Source organism: Botryllus schlosseri, chromosome 1, assembly GCF_051294905.1.
Source record: "Botryllus schlosseri isolate E-star chromosome 1, Bs_hap1, whole genome shotgun sequence".
Classification (NCBI taxonomy): Eukaryota; Metazoa; Chordata; class Ascidiacea; order Stolidobranchia; family Styelidae; genus Botryllus; species Botryllus schlosseri.
This window is the reverse complement of record NC_137236.1, coordinates 168,815-191,814: the sequence shown is the minus strand read 5'-3', so window position 1 is coordinate 191,814 and position 23,000 is coordinate 168,815. Positions and strand designations below refer to the sequence as shown.

The following is a 23,000-nucleotide window of genomic DNA, read 5'->3' as shown; positions in this document are numbered from 1 at the left end:
GCGCTGTTGATGGCGGGTGTCGATACTTTCTATAGTCGCTTTTATGGTTAAGTGTGAGCAAGGAGCATTGAGCATGAGCTGAGCATACATTACAAGCTTTTATTTGATCCGTATGGGTAGGACTTGGTCCGCAAATGCAGCAGGTAAAATGTTGATTGTTGAATAAAGTTTAACAGCAGGAGTGTCGAATTAAACTGGTATCGCTGTCCGGATTCAATCCGTTACTAGAAAGCTTGCGGACCATACCTGCCAGATGATTCCATAATGTTACCACCAAATTCATACCTTTGTTTTTCACTGGAATATATCTGATATCACTATAAACGTTGACGTTGGAATTTGGTTTAGCATTTTTCAATCACCAAACAGTTTTTTTGAATGCCGGGGACCTTTTACGTCAAAAGTAATACAGTGGTATCACAGATATTTGAATTGTATTCATTCTGTAGCCTGTATATATATTCCTAATGTAACTTACGTAAAACGGATTTGCAGTATTTTTTGCATCTGTGAATAACTGAGTGTCCATTGTCCATTCGGCCCAACAGAGTTTGCACTTTTTCGCCTTCTCGGAATTTGGCAAGGTCACCGACGTGGTGCTTATGGGGACTAGAGTGAAAACTCAACACTGTAGTTGTATTACTACAATATGATATTTTTACATTATCTAAATTTGCTGTCTTGAGTGAATCTTATTACTTGAAAGTATATTTTTCTTACTAGAAATATCTCTAACAGCTGAAGGATTGCGCGAAAATTGGTAGGGACCAAATACATTCTGTGGACCCAGTTCTACCCTTACAAGTGAAGGAAAGGCTGGTGTGTGCTCGCTTTTAGCGAAGCGCATAGAAAAAGTATCAACAGCGCAGCGTTTCTCTGTGGTGCGGTTGCACATTGCTATTGCCGCGGCGTCAGCTGATCCCACTCTCGCCGGTCGGCCGCATCCTTGCTCTTGAGATAGTATCTCGTTTCGCCAGACATCATTGTTGCGTCACACTGCCAATCTACTAGACAATGAATAATTTGGGGCAGATTGTGGGGGTTCCAGGGCCATGAGTGGAACAAAATTTATATTTTCGCAAGCAGTACAGCGTCAGCTTTCGATTGATACCCGATTCATCAAATTTAATGCTCGGCAAGTCGGACAAAAATCACCGTTAAATTGCCTGTAGCCAAATGGCAACTGCAACGTGATACAATTTCATTGAACCGTGCGATTTGCTTGTGTCGACACCTTATAGGACACTATGATGGCACATATAGTAGCAATTGGGCTCGAAAGTCACGTGACTTTTCAGCATAGCAACCACGGTCTGGGGCCAAGCGCGTTTCTGGTATCATCTTCTCTGCGACAGTAATGCATTTGTATGTCGCAATTTCTGCTACTGCGCTGGTCTTTGCTGTCACATTATGTGTTCGTGTTACAGGATTGATTTTTTTCGTGCAGATAGATGACAATGTATAGTATTCAATTAACATGATGGAGTAGAGCAGTTTAAGATAGCCTTTGTCAAACAAGTAATTCCAAGGTTTAGTACCTTCATCTGGACCTACTAACTATTCATCGTATGGCTACAGCATTATTATGCTTCAAGTGTATACTTATCGACAAGGAGTCAGTGATCAGTTAACATCGGAGATTAGTAATATTGTAATATTACCGAACCGTGTGAAATTTGATTTCAGATGGATTTGGTTAAGCTACTTTTACGATTTGCGAGTTCTTCAAAATTAATCCGAATCTGGTCAGAAGAAGTCAAAATGATTTAGACAACGACCATCCAACATCAGCAATGTATGGTGGTGATGGCAGAGAATAGGGAAATATTCACTTCAGCCATGAGTAGAAAAAAAGTTTATGACGTAGAGGTTGGTAACTGCAAAATTACCTGAAAGATTGGGAAGCGTTGGAATTGAGTTCGAATCCCACTTGACGCAAGTGGGTCGGAGGCTTATCTGGACTCCCCAATGCTTATCTAAGTACATGAGCAGCGTCATGTAATCAAGCCCAGATGACTAAGTAAAGCCGATGAGGCTCGAAAATCGGCACCACTGAATAGGACGTATGGAAGCAAGCAAGAGAAGAAAGATGGTGAACGAATGGGTGACAGGAACTCAGAAAAAGCTTATCAAAAAGCAAAGAGACCTTTGAACTTTAAAGCTTTTATGTTGTGGTGCAAACAGGCGATCATCATCATAAGATTATGAGTCGGCGATATTTGTATTTTCGAGGAAAGTTGCTATTTCATTTCTCAGTTCATAGACTCGTGCTAGTATAGCTGCTCGACTTAATGCGCGAACAGGGCAGATATACATTACATCACCATATTGAGTCTATGCTTCTAGTAATATTTGGCGTAACAATGTTGGTGATTCAGTTTGTGAGACAAAATCATATTTACAGTTTTCATCATTGTGGCCAAAACACTTCAGGTTTGTTGTCTTGGCGCACAATGCCTTTTGGGAATTAAATTATGGATAACTAATCTACGGAGGCCAGTTATCGGTAATTTAACAGTGTAAGTTTGAGATTTTGTCATTGCGTCTGAGATGTTCCAAGCGTTTTTGAAGCAGAGGAAGGACACTTTTATTGTCACACCCCATCGGTAAACTCGCTAAAAAGTATGGTAAATTTTTGGTTGCGAGATATACCAGATTGATAAGCACTGATCTATTAGACACTATACAGACAATCCTCATCTCCTACTTAACCCCCTCCGTCACAATAGACTAATACGATGTCGGAAACTTATATCGTAGCAATAGGCATACCTCATTTTTTCCAAGGAGTGCGACACTGCCGATTGAAAAGCATTGTGAAACGGCGGGCCGTAGTCTTGTGAAAACTAATTATTGTGTCAGAGGCCGGACGATTTCGCTTGGCAGGCCGGATCCGGCCCGCGGGCCGTAGGTTGCCGACCCTTGCTGTAGGTGCTCGCGTAGCACCGTGAGTGACCAGGCCGTGCCCCAGCAGAGATTCCGATCGGTACGTCCAACTCAAGCCTGCAAATACAAGACCAACTACCTACTACTTCTCGCCCTAGCTGCCTTATACAACCTCTACTTCACGCTACTGCTCCCAACTACTTATACTTCACGCAACCAAACATAGAGACATAGTCACTCGCATCCATCTTCAGCCACGAACTCAGCCAAACTGCCTCACTCAATTAAGTCAACACGCGATCTCCAGCCATACCATGCCCAACGCAATTTCTAAATGGCAAATACAGAGCATTCTGGAAACCTCTGGTTTCCACAATAGAAAAACCTCCAACACCTAGGTAAGAGAATTCTGGAGTCGACCTCGGTCGGACTCGAACAGACAACATATAGGTGTTGTAGCTGTGGATTATGCCAACTCGCCGCATCCATGTTTCGTCCCTGATTTAAATAGATATTTCGCGATTCATATGGTGATGGTATGATATCAAATATTGAAAGTTTAACCGACAATAATACCGTAAATAACCATCTTTACGAGATAGATACTGCAAAATGGCGCCAATAAACCAGAGATGAGCGGATTCAAAACTTCTATGTCCTCATCCAATCCTTTCCGATCCAGAAATTCTGTATACTACAATCCTACTCCTAATCCTAAACCGATTCAAACTTATCATTCCACTTAGAAAGCCTATGTCCCATGCCGATAATTCTGTAAAAAATAAATAGAACGCTCAAAATCCACGAAGTAACTTAGATAGGACGAAAAACTTTGTCGCCATTCGCCCCAGGACATATTCTTCCGAAAATCGGTAAATCCAATCAGAATCCTAATCCAGCAAAATTTCTCAAATCCTGTTTTCCCAAATCCTAATTCTAATCATTCTCATCTCAACACCAAAATCTATCGCGGATGAATATCAATCGGGCATTTGAATTCAGTCGTCACTCCTTCCCACAATCACTATATTTATTTTTTATACGCAATGAATGGTCGCCGCATCACTCTCTCGTGACCTAACGTTAAACTCTTTGTGAAGAGCGTTACGTCATAATGCAATAACTCGAGCTACCGTGACGGTAACAACAACAGTAAAAACTCCCGTTTCCCCTGTTTCCTTGGAAAAATATTCGATAGAAACGCTGTTCCACTTACCACTTACAGAGACTAGTCTTCGACCGGGTCGGTATAGCTTTTTTCAGTAACAGCCACGTAGCAACAGAAATGTTTTTGCGGAGTAGTGAGGTTGGTCAGGAGAGAGCGACAGAGAAATAAAGTTCAAACGCCAAGCCAGCATTAGATTGGGAAGTAACATCGCAGGCCCTAAATCGAAAATATGCCAATAGCAGTAATTTCTAAGAATTCGCAGTCGAGTAGCCTAATTGAGGACAATGACTGGTGCGAATAATTTTAACAACCGGACTTTTATATCAGTATAGTTCTCAACCTTTTGGACTCTGCGACACTCTCTATAAGGAGAGAATAGCACGCGTCACAGTATAGCACTTCGAGTAGTGGTATGTAAGACGTAACTGCCACATCCAAAAAAACTAATTGAGACGCGGAACTCGATGGAGACCCGTGAATAAACATATATCATAGACATATCTTTCAAGTTATTAGTGTTATTTGTGTTCCGGAACGAGCATGTAACTCATGTTTGAAGTCATTGCTCATGGAAATCACAGGAGTATCCTTCCTATTTTTGTCAACTTTCAAATTTTCATTAACCGTGTCACATGAAAGCTATAAATGGTAACACTGAATGCTAAGCAAATGAGATATCATTAAATATGTATTGGAATTTTAAAGTTGCGACAGTTATGTATCGTAGGCAAAAGTAGACAATTTGTTTTTCTTGAAACTAGCGCACCGGTATGCAATATTTCTGTAGACAGAATTACACCAACAAGATTCGGATTTAACGTTGTTGACTTGTTTTTGAGAATTGTTGTATTCTAAGCAGGTTCTACCCTTGAGCTCATTTTATTGTCCGGTTCAAGAGGTTCATCCATTGTATCTTTAGACGAGGTGATCTGACTAAGCTCCCAGCAAACACAGTACAGACCAAAGATGTAGAAAAGCCGAGCCGATATAGTAGATATTAGATCTCGGCAGGTCGTAGAAAGGGGGATTTTGTGTCGACTCAATTCAACGTCTTTTCCATGTCCTTCAATAATGTAAATATTATGCAGATGCTACAGCCTTTAAACATGGTGAGTAGAATGTAGATCCTACGTTAGAAGAAGAAGATCCTGATATAATAACCTGTTTTCTACCACTATGGGCTTAACCTGATCACGGCTGCGTACACACACCACATTATTTACTACATATTAATCACATTTGTGATAATTTAATTTCAAACGAATTGGCAATAATGCCGTTGTAAAAAATAAAACGAACAAACGAACGAATGTCTTTAGAAAGAAAGTGAAAACAGTCCTTATCATCAGGTTTCATCTTCTGATGAGCCAGTTAAATAACCAGCATGCGGCCTTTTTTCTCAACACCCTGCAGAAATAAAATGAAAATGATGATTAATAGCTAAGACATTCGTACTGCGAAAATGGCAGAGGTAGCGACTAACGAATGACTCCTACATTTTTTTCGCCCATACTTACTAAAATGGATTCGATTCTGAACTATTTCCACTCAAGTTTTCAAGTTTTATTATTATATTTTTTAAAATTATATGACTAGAGAACTGACTTCAATCGTCACTGCTACTTGATTATCAAGATCAACGATGACTACTTCAGCACTCTTTAAAAACAGCCACTAACACAAAAAGAATTCTTGACTAAAATTTCTTCACATTCTGTCCAAAATGATCAATTCAACAATCCAAATGAATCAGTTATTTGGCAGCTAGTTGGAGAGATATATACTCAAGTCTAGAAAGTGGAATGATACTCTGCCTGGAAAGCTGAAGACCTAACAATATTGTGTACAGAGAACAAAACATTTGAGTGGCGGCACTGGTATAGACATTAATAAATTATTAGAATTGACAGCAAGATAACCAGCAAGACATTAAAATGAGAATTAGTGCAGTTTCTTAGGCTGTAGTGATACTCAGCCAGTAATTGACCTAGCAGAGAGCAAAACGTTGTAAATAAAGCGAGCGAAACCTCCGACAAATGATACGATTAAACATTAGAATCGACAGTCTTACTAGAAGCAGAATAACAATCATGAGGGGTTAGAGAACAGAAGCCCGGGAAGTGACCATCAGAAATTACTGCATACTGGCCGAACAAATCCATGACCACTAACAAATGGTCTTTCAATAGTCAATATTGATACCAAATGACACCACCCCTATTTCATAGCAACATTAAGCAAATACAGCGCTGGAGTCAACCTTATATAAGCCCTAACCAAACGCCCATTAGTTTTCCCACCTACTACTTCGCGGATGGAAATACGCATTAAAGCGAACGGACGCGACTTGTCACACTCTTGCTATTTCTGCTCCTTTTTTCTCTTCGTTCCTCTTCTCTGTCGCTTCCGCTTGAGGAGAGAAACAGTCGGCCGCGTTTACGGATCGTGAATTCCCGGTGGGTGATTCTTCCACGAATGGTCAGCACCTTGAAAATTGAGAACAATGTGGTTGCAAAATGCATGACAATTTGAAAGTTACATCATTCTAATTATTCCAGTTATGGCCGTGAATCGTTACAAGTGCGGTAACCATAAGAATTATTACTATACTTCAACTACAAATACAATACATTGTATAAAATGATTACCAATTCTTTTACGTTGATCGAGTCCCAAATAGATGAAATATGTCAAAGAATTTGCTAAATTTTTGTATAATTTGACAGATTCCGAAATCTTCTCAAAGTGCACCTTTCAAAAATTTGATATCAAGACTCCCAACATTTTACAATTCGAAGTTGGATGGCTTCACCAATACAAGCAAACAGTTTGTATCGCAATTGACAATTATGTAGAGAACGCTGCGAGACATATGAGTAGGCCTACCCTAAAACGTTTCTCTCACATGGACATTAGGGCTCTTAAAATATGACTTTTTTTCTCAAATCGTTTTGGCTACTTGATAATATTGTTAGGTTACCTAATTTAAGCCTAAACACAAAATTTGGTTCAATTCCAGCCAGTAACCGCTTTGCTACAGGAGAAGAAAGTTTCTATTTATTATATAAAAATAAATAGGTAATAAAAATTTGAAAATTTTCTGTTCACCCCATGAAAGTGTTAGGCTGTCTATAGAAACGATGCTCACCAAATTTGGTTCAATTCCAACCAGTGGAAGCGGAGATATTGCCGTCGAAAAATTTGGATTTGAATAAAATAGTATTTACGGTGACCTATTCTTTGTTTACTTATTAAAGTTGTGCTCACCGTAAGTACTATTTTATTAAAATCCAAATTTTTCGACAGCAATAACTCCGCTTCCACTGGTTGGAATTGAACCAAATTTGGTGAGCATCGTTTCTATAGACAGCCCAACACTTTCATGGGGTTAACAGAAAATCTTCAAATTTTTTATTATTCATTTTTATATAATAAATAGGAACTTTCTTCTCTTGTAGCAAAGCGGATACTGGCTGGATTTGAACCATATTTTGTTTGTAGGCTTAAATTAGGTAACCTAACAATTTTATCAAGTAGCCAGTACGATTTGAGAAAAAAAGTCATTTTTGAAGAGCCCTACTGTTCATGACCGTCCACGTTTAGAGTTGCATCTCAAAGATGCTAAAATAAGCCTAAATATAATCCAAGCAATACGATCGTCCACTTGACTGACTGAATTTCTAAAAACACCTTGATAGCTTCCACATCTTACGTTTATATATACTGTCTGCTATCGGCACAACAAAGTAGGCCTATTTAAAAATACCAAAACAGATTCAACATACCACATCTCTTGCAAAGGCTTTTGCTTTCATTCAATTTTCCATCAAACTTCTTTAAATCCTCCTTTGTGGTGAGTTGCTTTGGAATTCTTCTAGGATCAATTCCGATATTGTTTTATCATATACAATCTATGGCGGAATAAAAGTTTCGGATAAGTTCTAAAACGAACACAATTTTCCACACAAAAGTCAATTGCCACACGAAATGCCAAATGCTACGGTCTCATTTTACAAGGTATGGCGAGGAAACGTAGTGGTGCGTTCCATTATAGCTAAACACCAATGAATTGCGGGTTCGAGCGTGACACGTCGACTCCATAATTCCTACCGAATGTTGGCCGTTTATCTAGGCTCCTCCTCGCCATCTGATTCGCATAGCCATGTCTTAAAAAGCCTAGGAGTGGGCCGTGCTGTAAGTGGGCAGATGGTTGCCGATGCACCCAGCACTTGGTGAATTCGGCCCCACAAACTCGGCACTTGGTGAATTCGGCCCTCGGGAAATTTTGAAATGAAGTGTATTTACAGCTATTAATATGAATTATCAAACTAATAATAGTATTATCAAGTGATTCGTCAATCTTGTAAGGAGTTCAGGGCATCCGTAGATCGCGCAGTCACGGCGTGATTAGATCACGGATTGCGTAGCCACGGGAAATAACACAGCGCTCATATACCGATCACGCGCGGTCTGCTTGGAATCGATGGCGTGAGTCACGGGCCTGTGTCGTGTAAGTTTTGAGAAGATGGATCTTGGCGTTGTATGTGAGATCAAAACTGTGGAACATCAAGCGGCGCTTCTTCGTTTATCGATCACGACAAGCCAGTGTTCCTCATCAACAAATGTTTCGCATGATCACGTCAAAATAAATTATTTTTTGCCTTTGGAGAGACGATTCCACTCTGGGATTAGGGTGTATCGATAACACGGTTGAAGGATCCCAAGATTACGAGATCTACCACGAGCCACGACACGTTTAAATTTCCTTTTTGATACTGTTCATTCATACTAAATGCATTTCTAATGCGAAGGTGTTCTAGTGCCAATTCCTCCAAGGGCCGAGTTCACCAAGTGAAGAGCGTCGCGTTATTTCCCGCAATTACGCAATCTGTGATCTAATCACGCCGTGACTGTGTGATCTACGCATGCCCTGACCGCCGTACAACATTGACAACCACTCAAAGTGCCAAGTTCACCGGCAAACATTCCAGTAACCAATCATGGTGACCGGTACCGCTACGAGATCTACCACGGCCGAATTCACCAAGTGCCGAGTTTGTGCGGCCGAATTCACCAAGTGCCGAGTTCACTGGTAATCGGGCAGATACGGAATAATAATAATAAGAACCGGCCTGGTGTAAAATGACCAGTGTAGTCGAACCACCACCATGAACACCACAAACAAACAAATAAACATCTAACAAGGAAAAGAAATTACCTTTGCAGCCTTTGACAAACACAGTTACCATTGAAACCAGCAATTAAGGTCTTATTCGAAAGCAGAATAACAACTGTTTTAGTGGACATATCAAATCAAATGTTGGAAAGTTCATGTAAAATAGCCCAAAATATTATCTCACTGTGACCATATTCCATCAATATGGTCTGGCTAGCCAAATTCTCTGGCCAACATAATCAAGCTGCGTTTGGTTTCAACGATTAATAATCTTGTCACTGGATTCGAGGTATAATTGCACTCAAATATCAAATTTTGCTCCATTAATCAACATCAAGTTGAAAATTTCCATTCTTGCACCAATTCTATAAAATCATGAATCAGTGTTTTACAGGAATGTATCTATATGACTTATATACCTTGAAAATTCAAGCATAAATATTATGATATACCGTAGGTATAGGTACCGGTAATTCAGATGTTTGAAGCGAATTATAGTGGTCTAATTTCACTAAATTAGAGCGAAATGCCAGCAATATAATTGTAATCTAATTCGGAAAAACGGTTTAGCTCTAATTCTAACCTGGAAAAGCTGAAACTTTTCTATAGTTGTCTACACCTGTTTTGCAGAAAGTCAAACAGCTCTAGGCGTCATATACTACAGGCAATTCGAAATACCCCATAAGCTATATGCTACTGCATATATACCTTTAACCCGCTACCTCAGTCAGTCACAATTCCTATATATTTACGGCATTTACCATACAGAAAGAGCGAACTATGCCTGGCTGCGACCTGTTGCGCTTCAAATCTTTGTATGGCGCGATGACGTAAAATTTGAATCGCAGAAATATTCTAGAAGTCACGCATCGATAATCATATTCCTAAACGTACAACATATCACTTATTTAGTTATTCTCTGAATAAAACTATTAACCATACTCGTTGAACATGCGAGATTACCGAAAGAGCGAATATATATATAATGAAGATCATATATATCAGAGGAAAACAAAACTATTCGACCTTAGAGCAACAACACGAATATACAACACCGGTGACATCCTCACGCAATAAAACGAAGGGAGAACATTGTTTTCTAATGGATAGAACGAAGCTACCGCATGAGATCGAACAAAACCGGATAGAATTCATCGTGATTGAATGTACCGACAAAGTCATCCTTTCTACGTATTTTAGTCGTACCCGCGAGAGATAGAAAATTTGCATTATTAGGTTAACTACCGGATATAACGAAGCCTAATGCATGAGATGGAACAACACCGAGTATGAATTTATTCTGATTGAATATAACCACAAGACCATCCTACTACGTATTTTAGACATTCCCTCGACACTTAGAAAATCAGAACCTAATCGAGATGATCCCGGATGATCCTTTTACGGTTTTGTGTTTGCTGGGCTGTTTTATGACCAGCACCATCTCAAGCATTCAATATTAAAGTAATTGAACTTCATGATTGGGAGACTACTAAATGGTTGATTTGATATAGAATCACCCAGTAACAATCAATATGACCAAAAGCTCTAACGAAATCGGGCTATGAATATTACTTCGTACCAGTGTTGGGATGACTCGAGTCATGACTTGACTCGAGTCAGACTCGAGTCACTTTTTTCGTATGACTTGACTTGACTCGAGTCACTTCGCTAAAATGACTTGACTTGACTTGACTCGGCGTATCAGAAATATGGATTGACTCGTGACTCGGTGCAAAATTCACGAGTCAATTTCAAGTCATCAAGTAATCAATGTCGATGGAAATCACTGTATCTTGCATATGTTCGGATTGTTCGCGAAACACTGATGCAACCCGTGAGAGAGACCCATCATTCAATAATCGTGCGTTTTACTGAGCCTCCATTGTTCTCTCACAAATAAATTGACCACAAACGAATTGATCAAAGCTTACAGCTTACTTTGTCGAAAACTAGTAGTAAAGTGATTTAATAGAAAATTTATATTTCTGTTCTCCGTTCTTACCTTACCCAAACCTCTTGTTTTATCGAAATTGGAATCGAATATAGTTTATACACTCCTTAACCACTGCCGCAGATTCGAAGTGTATCATATCAATATGTAAAAATGGGTAATGCATTGCATCTTATCAATTCGTTTCTCTATTGGCTATTAAGGCTGGCAACTATAAACTGAGTATATGCAATTACTTAGGTAGTTCAACAGTTCTACGTTTATGTGAGCGATACAGTGCCATATTTCGTGTATATTTAACTCTACATTCGTTCATCGGAGCAGAATCAATTACCTGACCACTCAATCTGTGATTCAGACAGCTTACAAAATGCAATGATGTAATCATACTTCATACTCCGAAAATCGAACTTGACTTGAAATGTGACTTGACTCGTGACTTGACTTGACTTGACTCGACTTGACTCGAGTCACCTCCAAAAATCGAGTGACTTGACTTGACTCGAGTCACCTTCGAAAATCGATTGACTTGACTTGACTCGAGTCAAAATGTGCAATGACTCGAAATGACTCGTGACTCGAAGGTAGTGACTTGATCCCAACACTGCTTCGTACCCATAATCACCATATCTTTACTGGAATTGGTGCTGGCAACATATTGATCAGCAATAATAATGTATTTTTGCTATGACCTTCATATCTTCTGTAGGTCAGGGGTTCCCAAACTTTTTGCATTCATTTCCCAATTAAGGAGTTACACATATCTTTTTTGGCCGCTCTAAAGACCAGACCAAAGGTAACCAGTAGGGTAAGTTTGTGCAACTCTTTTACAGCTTCCTAGATCTCAGAATGTATGTACAGTGATGTTTCAAGCTGCTTGGAGGGATTTTATAGTGCAACTTTTTGCAACTTTTCACTATTTTTCTTTTTACTGCAATTTTTTATCAAATATTGCGTCAAAATGTAAAGGAATGATTTGAAAACATGCTTCAAATTATTTCTAGTATGGTTCTATTCTCTTTTTGCATGCCAAAGAGCTATATAATGCGTTAGCTGCATGTCACTGTGTTATCTGTGACACAATGGCTTACACGTATAAGAAGTTCAATTACCCCTGCCAAGCACGACCGTGTAGTAACAATATGTGAATAGATCACTCAAGTAATTGTGTCGTTTAAATTCGAGATTCCATTTCACGGACGCCAATGCGAGACCGCCGAAAATTACATTTTCATTGGCTCACCTTATTCAGGCCATTGAATTTGTTACAGTCCCCAAGAATGATTTTTTCCGCAATTCCTTGGCTCAAGTTTGCAGACCTAGGGGGGTGTTATTTGAATTGTTTTAGGGGCAGGGGTTTATCGCTATGCTGTTTGACTCTTTTTGGGAAATTATTCATGCATTGCGTACTTTTCTTGATGATGCCAGTTGTATAATCGCTGGGAATTTGGATCATTAAAAACCGTACTTGACCCAAGAAGACGCGTACGTTTGAGTTTCAACCGGAGCGAAGACAGCTGACAGTGCTACGTCGTGTACCCAGATTAGGCCTGAAATTTCTGCAGTTACAGGCAGTTTTGATATATTTGCTAATTTCAGCTCTCTTTTCTGCAGGCTTTAATTACAAGAAATTGATAGAGCTCATAAACGACAATACTCGCCAAGAAGCGGCAAGTGGAATTCGTGAAGACTTCAAGAATGAATTTTTTCACGAGCCTGACTTCGAGGTTTTCCCGCAGATGAAGAAAGTCGATGTCGATGACTACTACAAAGGCCGTTTACCCGAAAAAAGTTCTTCAACTGACGAAACTGTTCTTGGATCTAAAAGAGAATATTTTCAAAGTCAGTTGACAGAGGAATTCGGGTTTTACAATCGATCCGACCAAGATGGGAAACTGATAACAATGGAAGAGATAATGAGATCGATGTTGAACTCTGAGAAATTACCTCCAGACGGTAAAGTTGGTTACACTGCTATCGTTGCCTCTGCAGGATCGGGAAAAACTACTCTTATGCGTAGAATTGCTCGAAGAGCCCTTAGAACTTACTCTGTGAATGAAAAGGATGAACACAAACGAATAATTATACATTACATTGAATTGAAGAACATGGTAGAAGTGAACGGAATCAAACCCTCCAAGTTTCTATTCGACGGCCTCTTCAAAAATACATCTGAAGAAGATGAAGCTTTCGAATGGCTGGTCGAGAATCAAAGTGATGCAGTTATCATTTTTGACGGGCTTGATCAAATGAAGTGGGATTTTGAGGAGTGTAGCCTTCGAAATATAAAACCGTATCAGGAAGCGAACTCTGCGACCATCATGTACAATATCTTATCCCGCAACATCCTTCGTCACGTCAAGATCATCGTCTCATCACGTGAATTCAAAGTATCCGAATTACCGGCGGAAGCACGCCCTGAAGAAATAATCACACTCAATGGTCTCACTCCACAAGATGCTTATAAACTGTTCACGTGTCTTCTCTGTGACAACGGGAAGCATCTCTGGGAGAAGATTGAAATCATGTCACCACGATTATTACAACTAGTATCGGTCCCGGTTTTCCTGATTTTGATAGCAGTGGTGATGGCAATTGATCCAGATAGACCTCCTCCGTCTACCGTGACAGAACTGTACAGCAGGGTCCTGTTAGTCTTAAGGAGTGTGGAAAACATCCGGAACCGTAAGCAAATCCTCTCGATTATCAACAAATTGAAGGCAATGGCGTTTGAAGGCATGAAAGAGGGACGAGTCGTGTTCTACAAAGCAGATTTGGATCGGTTTGAAATATCCGCTGACGAAGTGCAGGATTTGATGACGAAAGTGCCTGGCAACAACATCCTCAGCCGTCACTTGATGGAAGGCGACTTCACATTCTTCTTCTGTCATCAAAGCATGCAAGAATTTCTGGCGGCTAGTTTTATCTCGGAAATGGAGCTCGAAATGTTCTCTCGCTTTGATGGCCAACATCTACATGAGAAACGATGGTCCGTAGTTCGAAGATTCGTTACAGGCATCGTTTACATGAAATCTACTAGCGATCTTCACAGCGGTGAGTAATCATGGTTTTCCGCGGCTATTCAGCCGTAGCACAGATTGATTATTATGGGTCGCTTATGGTATTGTCACAATGGAAGGGGTGAAATAGTCGAAAGATCTTAAATTCATACACGGCTGGTAAAAAAGTATTTACATTCAGTCGTCAAATAAAACTTATACATCCAAAATCTTCATAAGTTCGCAGATTATTGGACGTGGGCGCTACCAGGGTCTATCGATAATCACTATATGTGACATAGTTTGTTTTGGGTATTTATGGTGTCTGTCGACTAAAGGTGTCATTTACACCAGGCCGATTTTTTGCATTTTTGATTTCGCATCCGCCGACTTGTAGCAGGGCCTACTTCTAAGCTTTTTGAAAGATACAGCTTCTGGAGGGTGAGCCTAAATAAACCCCCAACACTTAGGTATGAATTCTGGAGCCGATCTTAGTCGAACATGCGATATTGATGCGCATGAAATGCTCTTGTTATTGTGAACTAGACATTAGAGTTCAATGACTCTATCTGAACCCTGGCTCACAGTCGCGTGAATTATTCAATTGTTAAGTAAACGGTAAAGCAAGAATAATTAAGAATACAACGACATTGTGCATTGCTTGACAGTCTCGGATCAAACACAGAAGCGACAAAATCTTGCTCGGTCGATCCGCTCGCGACTACAGAAGAAGACTGGAGTATTCTCCGGAGACGTTCGCATGGAACTATATACATCAATCTACGAATCGGGCGACGACAGTTTTATGAAAGATCTTTCCGTCATCGACGCATCTTGGGTCTCATTGAATCGCGATCAAGCTCACATCGTTGGATCGCTTGTAGCAAGGAATCAAAGCCTTGGTTCTTTGAATTTAAACAGCTGCAGTATCGACGACGAGCTGCTGGGCATCATTGCAAGGTGTCTGGAAAATAGAATACAAGTGAGTCATACTTTTTCAAATGATTCCTTTCGCAGGAAAACTATATTATATGTTAAACTGGAATTCATGTCATTGTGAAGTCTATCCTCTTCAGATATGGTGCAATATTCATATCTTTTCGCGGCGATGCACTGTTCGTGGCAATCGCTTCGGTGTCATCATTTCACGTCGCTTAGGCCTATTGCGGGAAAGATAGCAATTTTCAAAATCATATTCGATGGGAGCGATATAGTAGCAACCTGCTCAATGAACATACGTGGTATATGAATAGCCTATATCAGGAGTATTATCATCAATATCACGGACCGAAAGCGATGGCTGAAGGTAATGCCGTACCTCGAAGTTTAGATTCTCTAAATACTTGATTAGCATAGACATCCGCTGCTATCTCAAAAAATCTAATCCAGAGTCAATCAACGATCGCGTGTATGACGATTGACTTACCGGTAATTTAATTGCTGGGTGGCAAAAAATGGAAAATTGTGCGCAATATATGACGCTAGTAGACCGCACATTTGCTTGATCGTGACTCGAGTCGAAAAATGACTCTGTCATTACAGCCCAGCTATTAGGGGAAGATCATCCCAAAACCTGGTTGCCAGATTGTTTTCTGAATGTGCAGGAACTAATAACGTCGTACACAGCAGCGAATTTATGATCCAGAATGCAGGCCCACGTCGCATAACAATTGCAACAGATGAATTTAGACGACCTAGTTGTTTGGATTGAAAGAGTAAACGAACGACTAGGGCAGTGGTGTACAACCGGAGTGCTACGGCACACTTTTGTGTCATTCATGTCTCGCATGGGTGCCGCGAGAGATTCGCCAAATTTTGAAATTATACGCAAAATACGTCTAGTCTATAGCAAACGATCAATAATCTAAATCGAGTTCGATGTGAAGTTTGTATATTTGACAAATCAAATTGCGGTCATGCAGGCAATCAATATCTAACCGTAGTTCGCTTTCGACGACATATTGCTTTGAAGGCTGGATCAAGATCTTGTCATTAATGAGAATCGACAGATAATACCAATATAATCATTTTTTGAAAATATGGTTGGCGGTACTAAACTTGAGTATTGCTTTCACAACTACATTCATTGCAGTAAAGAATTTATTAACTCGAAGACTTTTCGTGTGCCCCTTATCGAGAGTTAACGGCACAATAATAAGCATACAGAGAGAGATTCAAACGAAAACCAAATTGACAAAGTATGACGTAATAATACAATAATAAAAAATTAACGCTAGGCAAAGTCAGCTGTACCGGTAGTCATAGCAAGAGAAGAGAGAAAATCAAATTATACTATAATACACGGAAGACAACACACAGACAATTAGCGGTATATATTAATGGGAAATTTTGAGATTATATAGAAACTCTTTCTGCCTACATAAATCCGGATTGGTCAATTTTATTAAGGTTGACTCCACGACAGACAGATGGAAGGCAGATCTGCATCTAGCAATCACAGTGAACATACTGTCATTGTAATGACTGGCACACACCGGGTAGTTCATTAAATGTTGACCAATTGCAGAGTTGAACGCTGAGACCTGGTCATAGGAATTAGAGTCAACCGCTTCCTTACACCGACGAACAAGTGCAGATCGATCGATAGGTTTGTTTACTGACCTAATTGATTTAGGCACATGTTGGTTCACTCGTTCAGCCAACCGCAAAGATGTGCGACCCACATACCGACTATCACAGTGGCATTGGAATTTATATACAATATTACTTGTTTGTAAAGCAGGGAGCACATGCTTGCGAGTTTGTGGCATGAGCGGCCTAGTCATGAACACCACTCGGGTATTTAGCATAAAATAGCACGATTGAACTGATGACCGAATTTGATTAGAAAAGCCGACTGACACTGACCCAAGCCAAGGGAGATGTATGTATACAGGGCATTTGTCTGGTCCATGAATTCGCGGCTGTTTGAATTGCGACATTTTCTTTGTGATGGCAGATTCAATTACGTAGTCTGGATATCCATTGTCAATCAACATGGATTTGAATTTATCAATCTCTGCCACGAGCCGAACATCAGAGCATATCATTAGCGCATGGTGAACTAATGACGAAATCAAATTTAATTTCCGTTGTTTAGGGCAAAATGAGTCCCAGCGAATATAGTGACCGGTAAACGTTGGTTTCCTATATACTGAAGTAATGAAACCGAGGTTGCTCTTTTCCACCATTACGTCGAGAAAGGAGAGTGAGCCGTCAGACTCTTTTTCGATAGTGAAGTTTAGCGACTCGTGCAAGTTGTTTAGAGAAGCTAAGAAAACATTGCAATCGTCTTCACTGTCGAAAATTGCGAATGTGTCATCAACATATCTAACATACATGCGCGGTTTGATTACATTTAAGAAAAGTTTGCTTTCTTGGAAACCAACAAATATATTTGCCAAACTAGGCCCAAGGGGTGACGCCATTGCCAAACCATCTATTTGGAGATACATGTTGTTGTTGAAGCTAAATTCAACCGAACGGGTGGCAGTTTCAAGTAGCTCAATGAAGACATTCCGCGGAAAAGGAGGTGGATGTAATGAGCTATTATTATACAGCGCATCGGCACAGATATTGAATGTTTCACTCAAGGGGACATTAGTAAAGAGACTGGTGATATCAAAGGAGCTAAGGAATGAGTTCGAGGTATTTATATCAAAGTTTCTGATGTTGTCAACAAAGGTGAATGAATCAATAACGCAATTTGAAGAGTAGAGTTTACGCACAGGTTCGATTACCGTATTCAGCCATTTGGCCAAACAATGTTGCGCAGAGCCGACCATCGATAATATCGGGCGAAGCGGTGCGGTGCTCTTATGAACTTTCGGCAGTCCATACATGTATCTCCAAATAGATGGTTTGGCAATGGGGTCACCCCTTGGGCCTAGTTTGGCAAATATATTTGTTGATTTCCAAGAAAGCAAACTTTTCTTAAATGTAATCAAACCGCGCATGTATGTTAGATATGTTGATGACACATTCGCAATTTTCGACAGTGAAGACGATTGCAATGTTTTCTTAGCTTCTCTAAACAACTTGCACGAGTCGCTAAACTTCACTATCGAAAAAGAGTCTGGCAGCTCACTCGCCTTTCTCGACGTATTGGTGGAAAAGAGCAACCTCGGTTTCATTACTTCAGTATATAGGAAACCAACGTTTACCGGTCACTATATTCGCTGGGACTCATTTCGCCCTAAACAACGGAAATTAAATTTGATTTCGTCATTAGTTCACCGTGCGCTAATAATATGCTCTGATGTTCGGCTCGTGGCACAGATTGATAAAATCAAATCCATGTTGATTGACAATGGATATCCAGACTACGTAATTGAATCTGCCATCACAAAGAAAATGTCGCAATTCAAACAGGCGCGAATTCATGGACCAGACAAATGCCCTGTATACATTAGGGTTGTTCAGATTTAGGCATTTTTTTTGGAATATTGTTTTGCGTAATTCCAAATGATAGTTTAGTGCATAAAAACACTTCTAAAAGCGATTTTGGTCATTTTCATCGCGATCTTCCTTGCGCGCAAAGCCCCCAAAGACCCACGGGCCAATTCTCCTTACTACCGACGATTCACCATTCCTGGTTTGTAGCTTTTGTGAAGATTGCGGTAGAAAACGGCTGAGTAGACCTGGGAAATATCAGGTTGAATTATATTTTTGACGATTGAACATACTTACATTCCAAATGTGGTTCACCTTCCCGTATTTGACATAGGTTGCCGCGTGGTAGGCCTATGTTTGAACGAATACAGGCATTTTCAGCTTGTTTTAACTTGGTAAATGTTAATTAAAGACATATTGTGTATGAATGTAATTTCATCTTTATAGTAGCTCCAATTCACCTAATCCGCATCAAGTTTTCAGTATTTAATGCGTCTGAAGGAATGTTGACCCCCCCCCACCTCCTAACACAAAAACTCAGGCCTGTACTGTCCAAGGCGTTGTCACAGTAACGAATACGGCCGGAATACTAGCTACATTGTACAAATGTCAAAAGCTGACGACACTAGGCTTCTTCTCAAAATATCATGACAGTTAAATCTAAATGGGGGTCCTGATCCTCAACTACCAACGCATTCTGTAAGAAAACGTCCACGGTGTTCTTACGGGAATAGAAACAATAATCTCAATACATATTGGTCATTGTCGTCACCCACTATGGTATGTGCTTACGACTGAATTAAAAAAAAATCTGGCACAGACAATGTTTCTGAAACTTGATGATTTATTGTAAGGAAATTTGCCTTATCAGACTTGAAAAGCAGAATAAGGCTAAACACAAATCCGGACATAGTAGGCCGACCATTTACGTGACTTGAGACAATTGTGAAGGATGAAAAGACAGTTATTATCATTAAAGCACATTGAGAATTGGGTAAGCGTAAAACAAAAAGTGGATAACAACGGGCTCTAGTCTAAGGCAGGCTTATAGGATTTCAATGTTGGTTTATTGAAGTTGTCATACTTCTGATAATGTAGCTCAACAACTTGCAGCAGACTTTTCTTTTGGCGCTCTTCATCTGTGATGATCGAAGCAAAAGTCGGTGTTGAGTTAAACTCCTCGTTCAGCAGCGTCATTAACGACTTTAACACTACTAACAAAATGGCATATTAGTCATTGTCGTCCCCCACTTTGGTATGTGCTCACAACTACGTATTGAGATTATTGTTTCTGTTTCCGTAAGAACACCGAGGACGTTTTCTGACAGAATGCATTGTTAGTTGAGGATCAGGACCCCCATTTAGACTCAACTACAATGATCTTTTGAGAAGAAGCCTAGCATCGTGAGCTTTTGACATTTGCACAATGTAGCCTACCTAGGCATTTTGGCTGTATTCGCTACTGTGACAACGTCTTGGACGTTACAGGCCTGAGTTTTTGTGTTCGGGGGGGGGGGGGGGGCAACATTCCTTCAGACGCATTAAATACTGCAAACCTGATGCGGATTAGGTGAATTGGAGCTACTATAAATATGAAATTGCATTCATATACGATATGTCTTTGATTCACATTGACTGAGTCAAGCTGAAAATGCCTGTATTCGTTCATACATAGGCCTACCATGCGGCTAACTATGCCAAATACGGGAAGGTGAACCACATTTGGAATGTATAGGAATGTAAGTATGTTCAATCGTCAAAAAGATAATTCAACCTGATATTTCCCAGCTCTACTCGGCCGCAAACTTGACAAAAGCTACAAGCCAGGAACGGTGAATCGTCGGTAGTAAGGAGAATTCGCCCGTGGGTCTTTGGGTGCTTTGCGCGCAAGGAAGATCGCGATGAAAATGACCAAAATCGCTTTTGGAGGTGTTTTTATGCACTAAACTATCATGTGCAATTACGCAAAACAAGATTTCAAAAAAAGTGCCCAAATCTAGACAACCCTAGTATACATACATCTCTCTTGGCTTGGGTCAGTGTCAGTCGGCTTTTCTAATCAAATTCGGTCATCAGTGCAATCGTGCTATTTTATGCTAAATACCCGAGTGGTGTTCATGACTAGGCCGCTCATGCCACAAACTCGCAAGGATGTGCTCCCTGCTTTACAAACAAGTAATATTGTATATAAATTCCAATGCCACTGTGATAGTCGGTATGTGGGTCGCACATCTTTGCGGTTGGCAGAACGAGTGAACCAACATGTGCCTAAATCAATTAGGTCAGCAAACAAACCTATCGATCGATCTGCACTTGTTCGTCGGTGTAAGGAAGCGGTTGACTCTAATTCCTATGACCAGGTCTCAGCGTTCAACTCTGCAATTGGTCAACATTTAATGAACTACCCGGTGTGTGCCAGTCATTACAATGACAGTATGTTCACTGTGATTGCTAGATGCAGATCTGCCTTCCATCTGTCTGTCTTGGAGTCAACCTTAATAAAATTGACCAATCCGGATTTATGTAGGCAGAATGAGTTTCTATATAATCTCAAAATTTCCCATTAATATATACCGCTAATTGTCTGTGTGTTGTCTTCCGTGTATTATAGTATAATTTGATTTTCTCTCTTCTCTTGCTATGACTACCGGTACAGCTGACTTTGCCTAGCGTTAATTTTTTATTGTATTATTACGTCATACTTTGCCAATTTGGTTTTCGTTTGAATCTCTCTCTGTATGCTTATTATTGTGCCGTTAACTCTCGATAAGGGGCACAGGAAAAGTCTTCGAGTTAATAAATTCTTTACTGCAATGAATGTAGTTGTGAAAGCAATAATCATTTTTGAAGTTTAAAAAAAATTCGTTATAAATTCTCACTTTCAAAACCTACAACTAGAACTATAACTAAAACTAGTGCTCCATTTAAAACAAAAATCAATTTAAAACTAACATGATTTAAACAAAGCCCTAGTTTAAAGCATGTTTTTTATTTTATTTCAAGTGACGACTTCACGAATATTCATTTGTGACGTCATAATGGATTGGCATCGACAATTGAAAATATAGGATGAATATAGTTCCTCTGTCGAAATATAAGTGCTATTACTGTTGACCCGCCTATTTTTAGAGTTCCAGCCATACAATATCGATATACGTCGGCTGTATTGGGTCGTAATTGTTCTTTGGCTCATACAATGTTTTTTGGAAACTATTCACGCACCTATGGCATAACTTTACACAATTTTATTTCTAACGACTTCTGTTTACAACACTGTTTAAAACATGTTTTAGACAATGTTTTTTAAAACCCCGTTTGTTTTAAATGCAACACCAACGAGAACAAATGACCTTTTAAAATTCGCAACTAGCTAAAGCACAACTAACCGGACGCACAATGCAAGTAATGTAATAAATGTGTGCTGATTGTGTACTGGGTTTGGTTTAGTTGTTGTGACTGACTGAAAATTATGGGTTCCCCCAAAGCTTATAGATTACAGTATCTTAGAGCAGACCTTGGCATTTGAAGGGCCGCGGGAGAAATATACGGACGGCGAAAAGTTGCTGGGAATTTGTAATTAAATATTTCAATCTAAAACTACTACTTCTACTACTACTTCTACTACTACTACTACTTCTACTAAAACTATGGGATGTATATAAATTGCGGTTACCTTGAAAGCTGTTTAGTGTTCATCTGTTCGTCGTGGTTAGCCTAGGTTCGTTGTATTCTATGTCTATAATCGAAATAAAATAACATGGAACATGGGGTAATTTGAGTCGGGATTATGACAGGGTTGTAACCAGGGCTGTGAAGTCAGAGTCGGAGTTTGACTAATTTTCCCGCGATGGAGTCGGAGTCGTGAAAACTGTAGTGACTATACGTTGTGAGGAATAAGATAGATAAATGGTGACGTTGGAATTTGGTTCAACAATATTCAAACCCATTTCTGGGTGCCAGGGACCGGTTTACCCAAAACTGACATAGCGCTGCAAAAAAATATATCAGAACTATATTTGTGTCACATTTTATTCTCCGTGTGACCTGAATATAACAGTTTTGCATTGCGTTTTCGCTTCTATGGAGAACTACTTGGCGATACATTTACATAAACCTGTAAACTATGCGCACATTTCGCCACTTGAGTGGGTATAATTTGGCCCATGAATATTACACAACATTTGTTTTCTTCGACACCACTTATTTCGATCATCACAGTGCTGTGTGGATATTTTCTGAGCGCATCGTTGCATCACAATAACATTGTTTTTTTTGAAAAAAGTGCGCAGAGATGTTTTCCGAATTTCCAAGTTATTTCGAATATGAGACTTGTATTGCCACGATTGTGGATTGAGGTATACATTCGGATTGCCATACGTCCGGATTTTCCCGGACATGTTCGGAACTTCACTGTTAAAGTTGTGT

At 39.8% G+C, this 23,000-nt stretch overlaps 1 protein-coding gene and 1 long non-coding RNA gene across 3 annotated transcripts in view; one reads left to right on the top strand and one right to left on the bottom strand.

The window, feature by feature from the left end:
• The window catches only part of LOC145439490 (uncharacterized), a 31,616-nt gene that overhangs the window by 5,778 nt on the left and 2,838 nt on the right, over positions 1–23,000 (top strand). Inside the window, exons 3-4 of the mRNA XM_080316973.1 lie at positions 12,799–14,238; positions 14,852–15,165. Coding sequence (XP_080173099.1) covers positions 12,799–14,238; positions 14,852–15,165 — 1,754 coding nt within the window. The remainder of the gene's footprint in view (positions 1–12,798; positions 14,239–14,851; positions 15,166–23,000) is intronic.
• Positions 5,284–9,361, bottom strand: LOC145439500 (uncharacterized). 2 transcript variants are annotated; one of them, XR_013915249.1, is made up of 4 exons: positions 9,273–9,361; positions 7,840–7,965; positions 6,355–6,540; positions 5,284–5,461 (listed from the first exon to the last, which is right to left on the bottom strand). It is a non-coding gene; the product is annotated as an uncharacterized LOC145439500 (long non-coding RNA). The 2 variants fall into 2 exon arrangements; XR_013915248.1 differs by lacking the exon at positions 9,273–9,361 and having other exon boundaries at positions 7,840–8,088.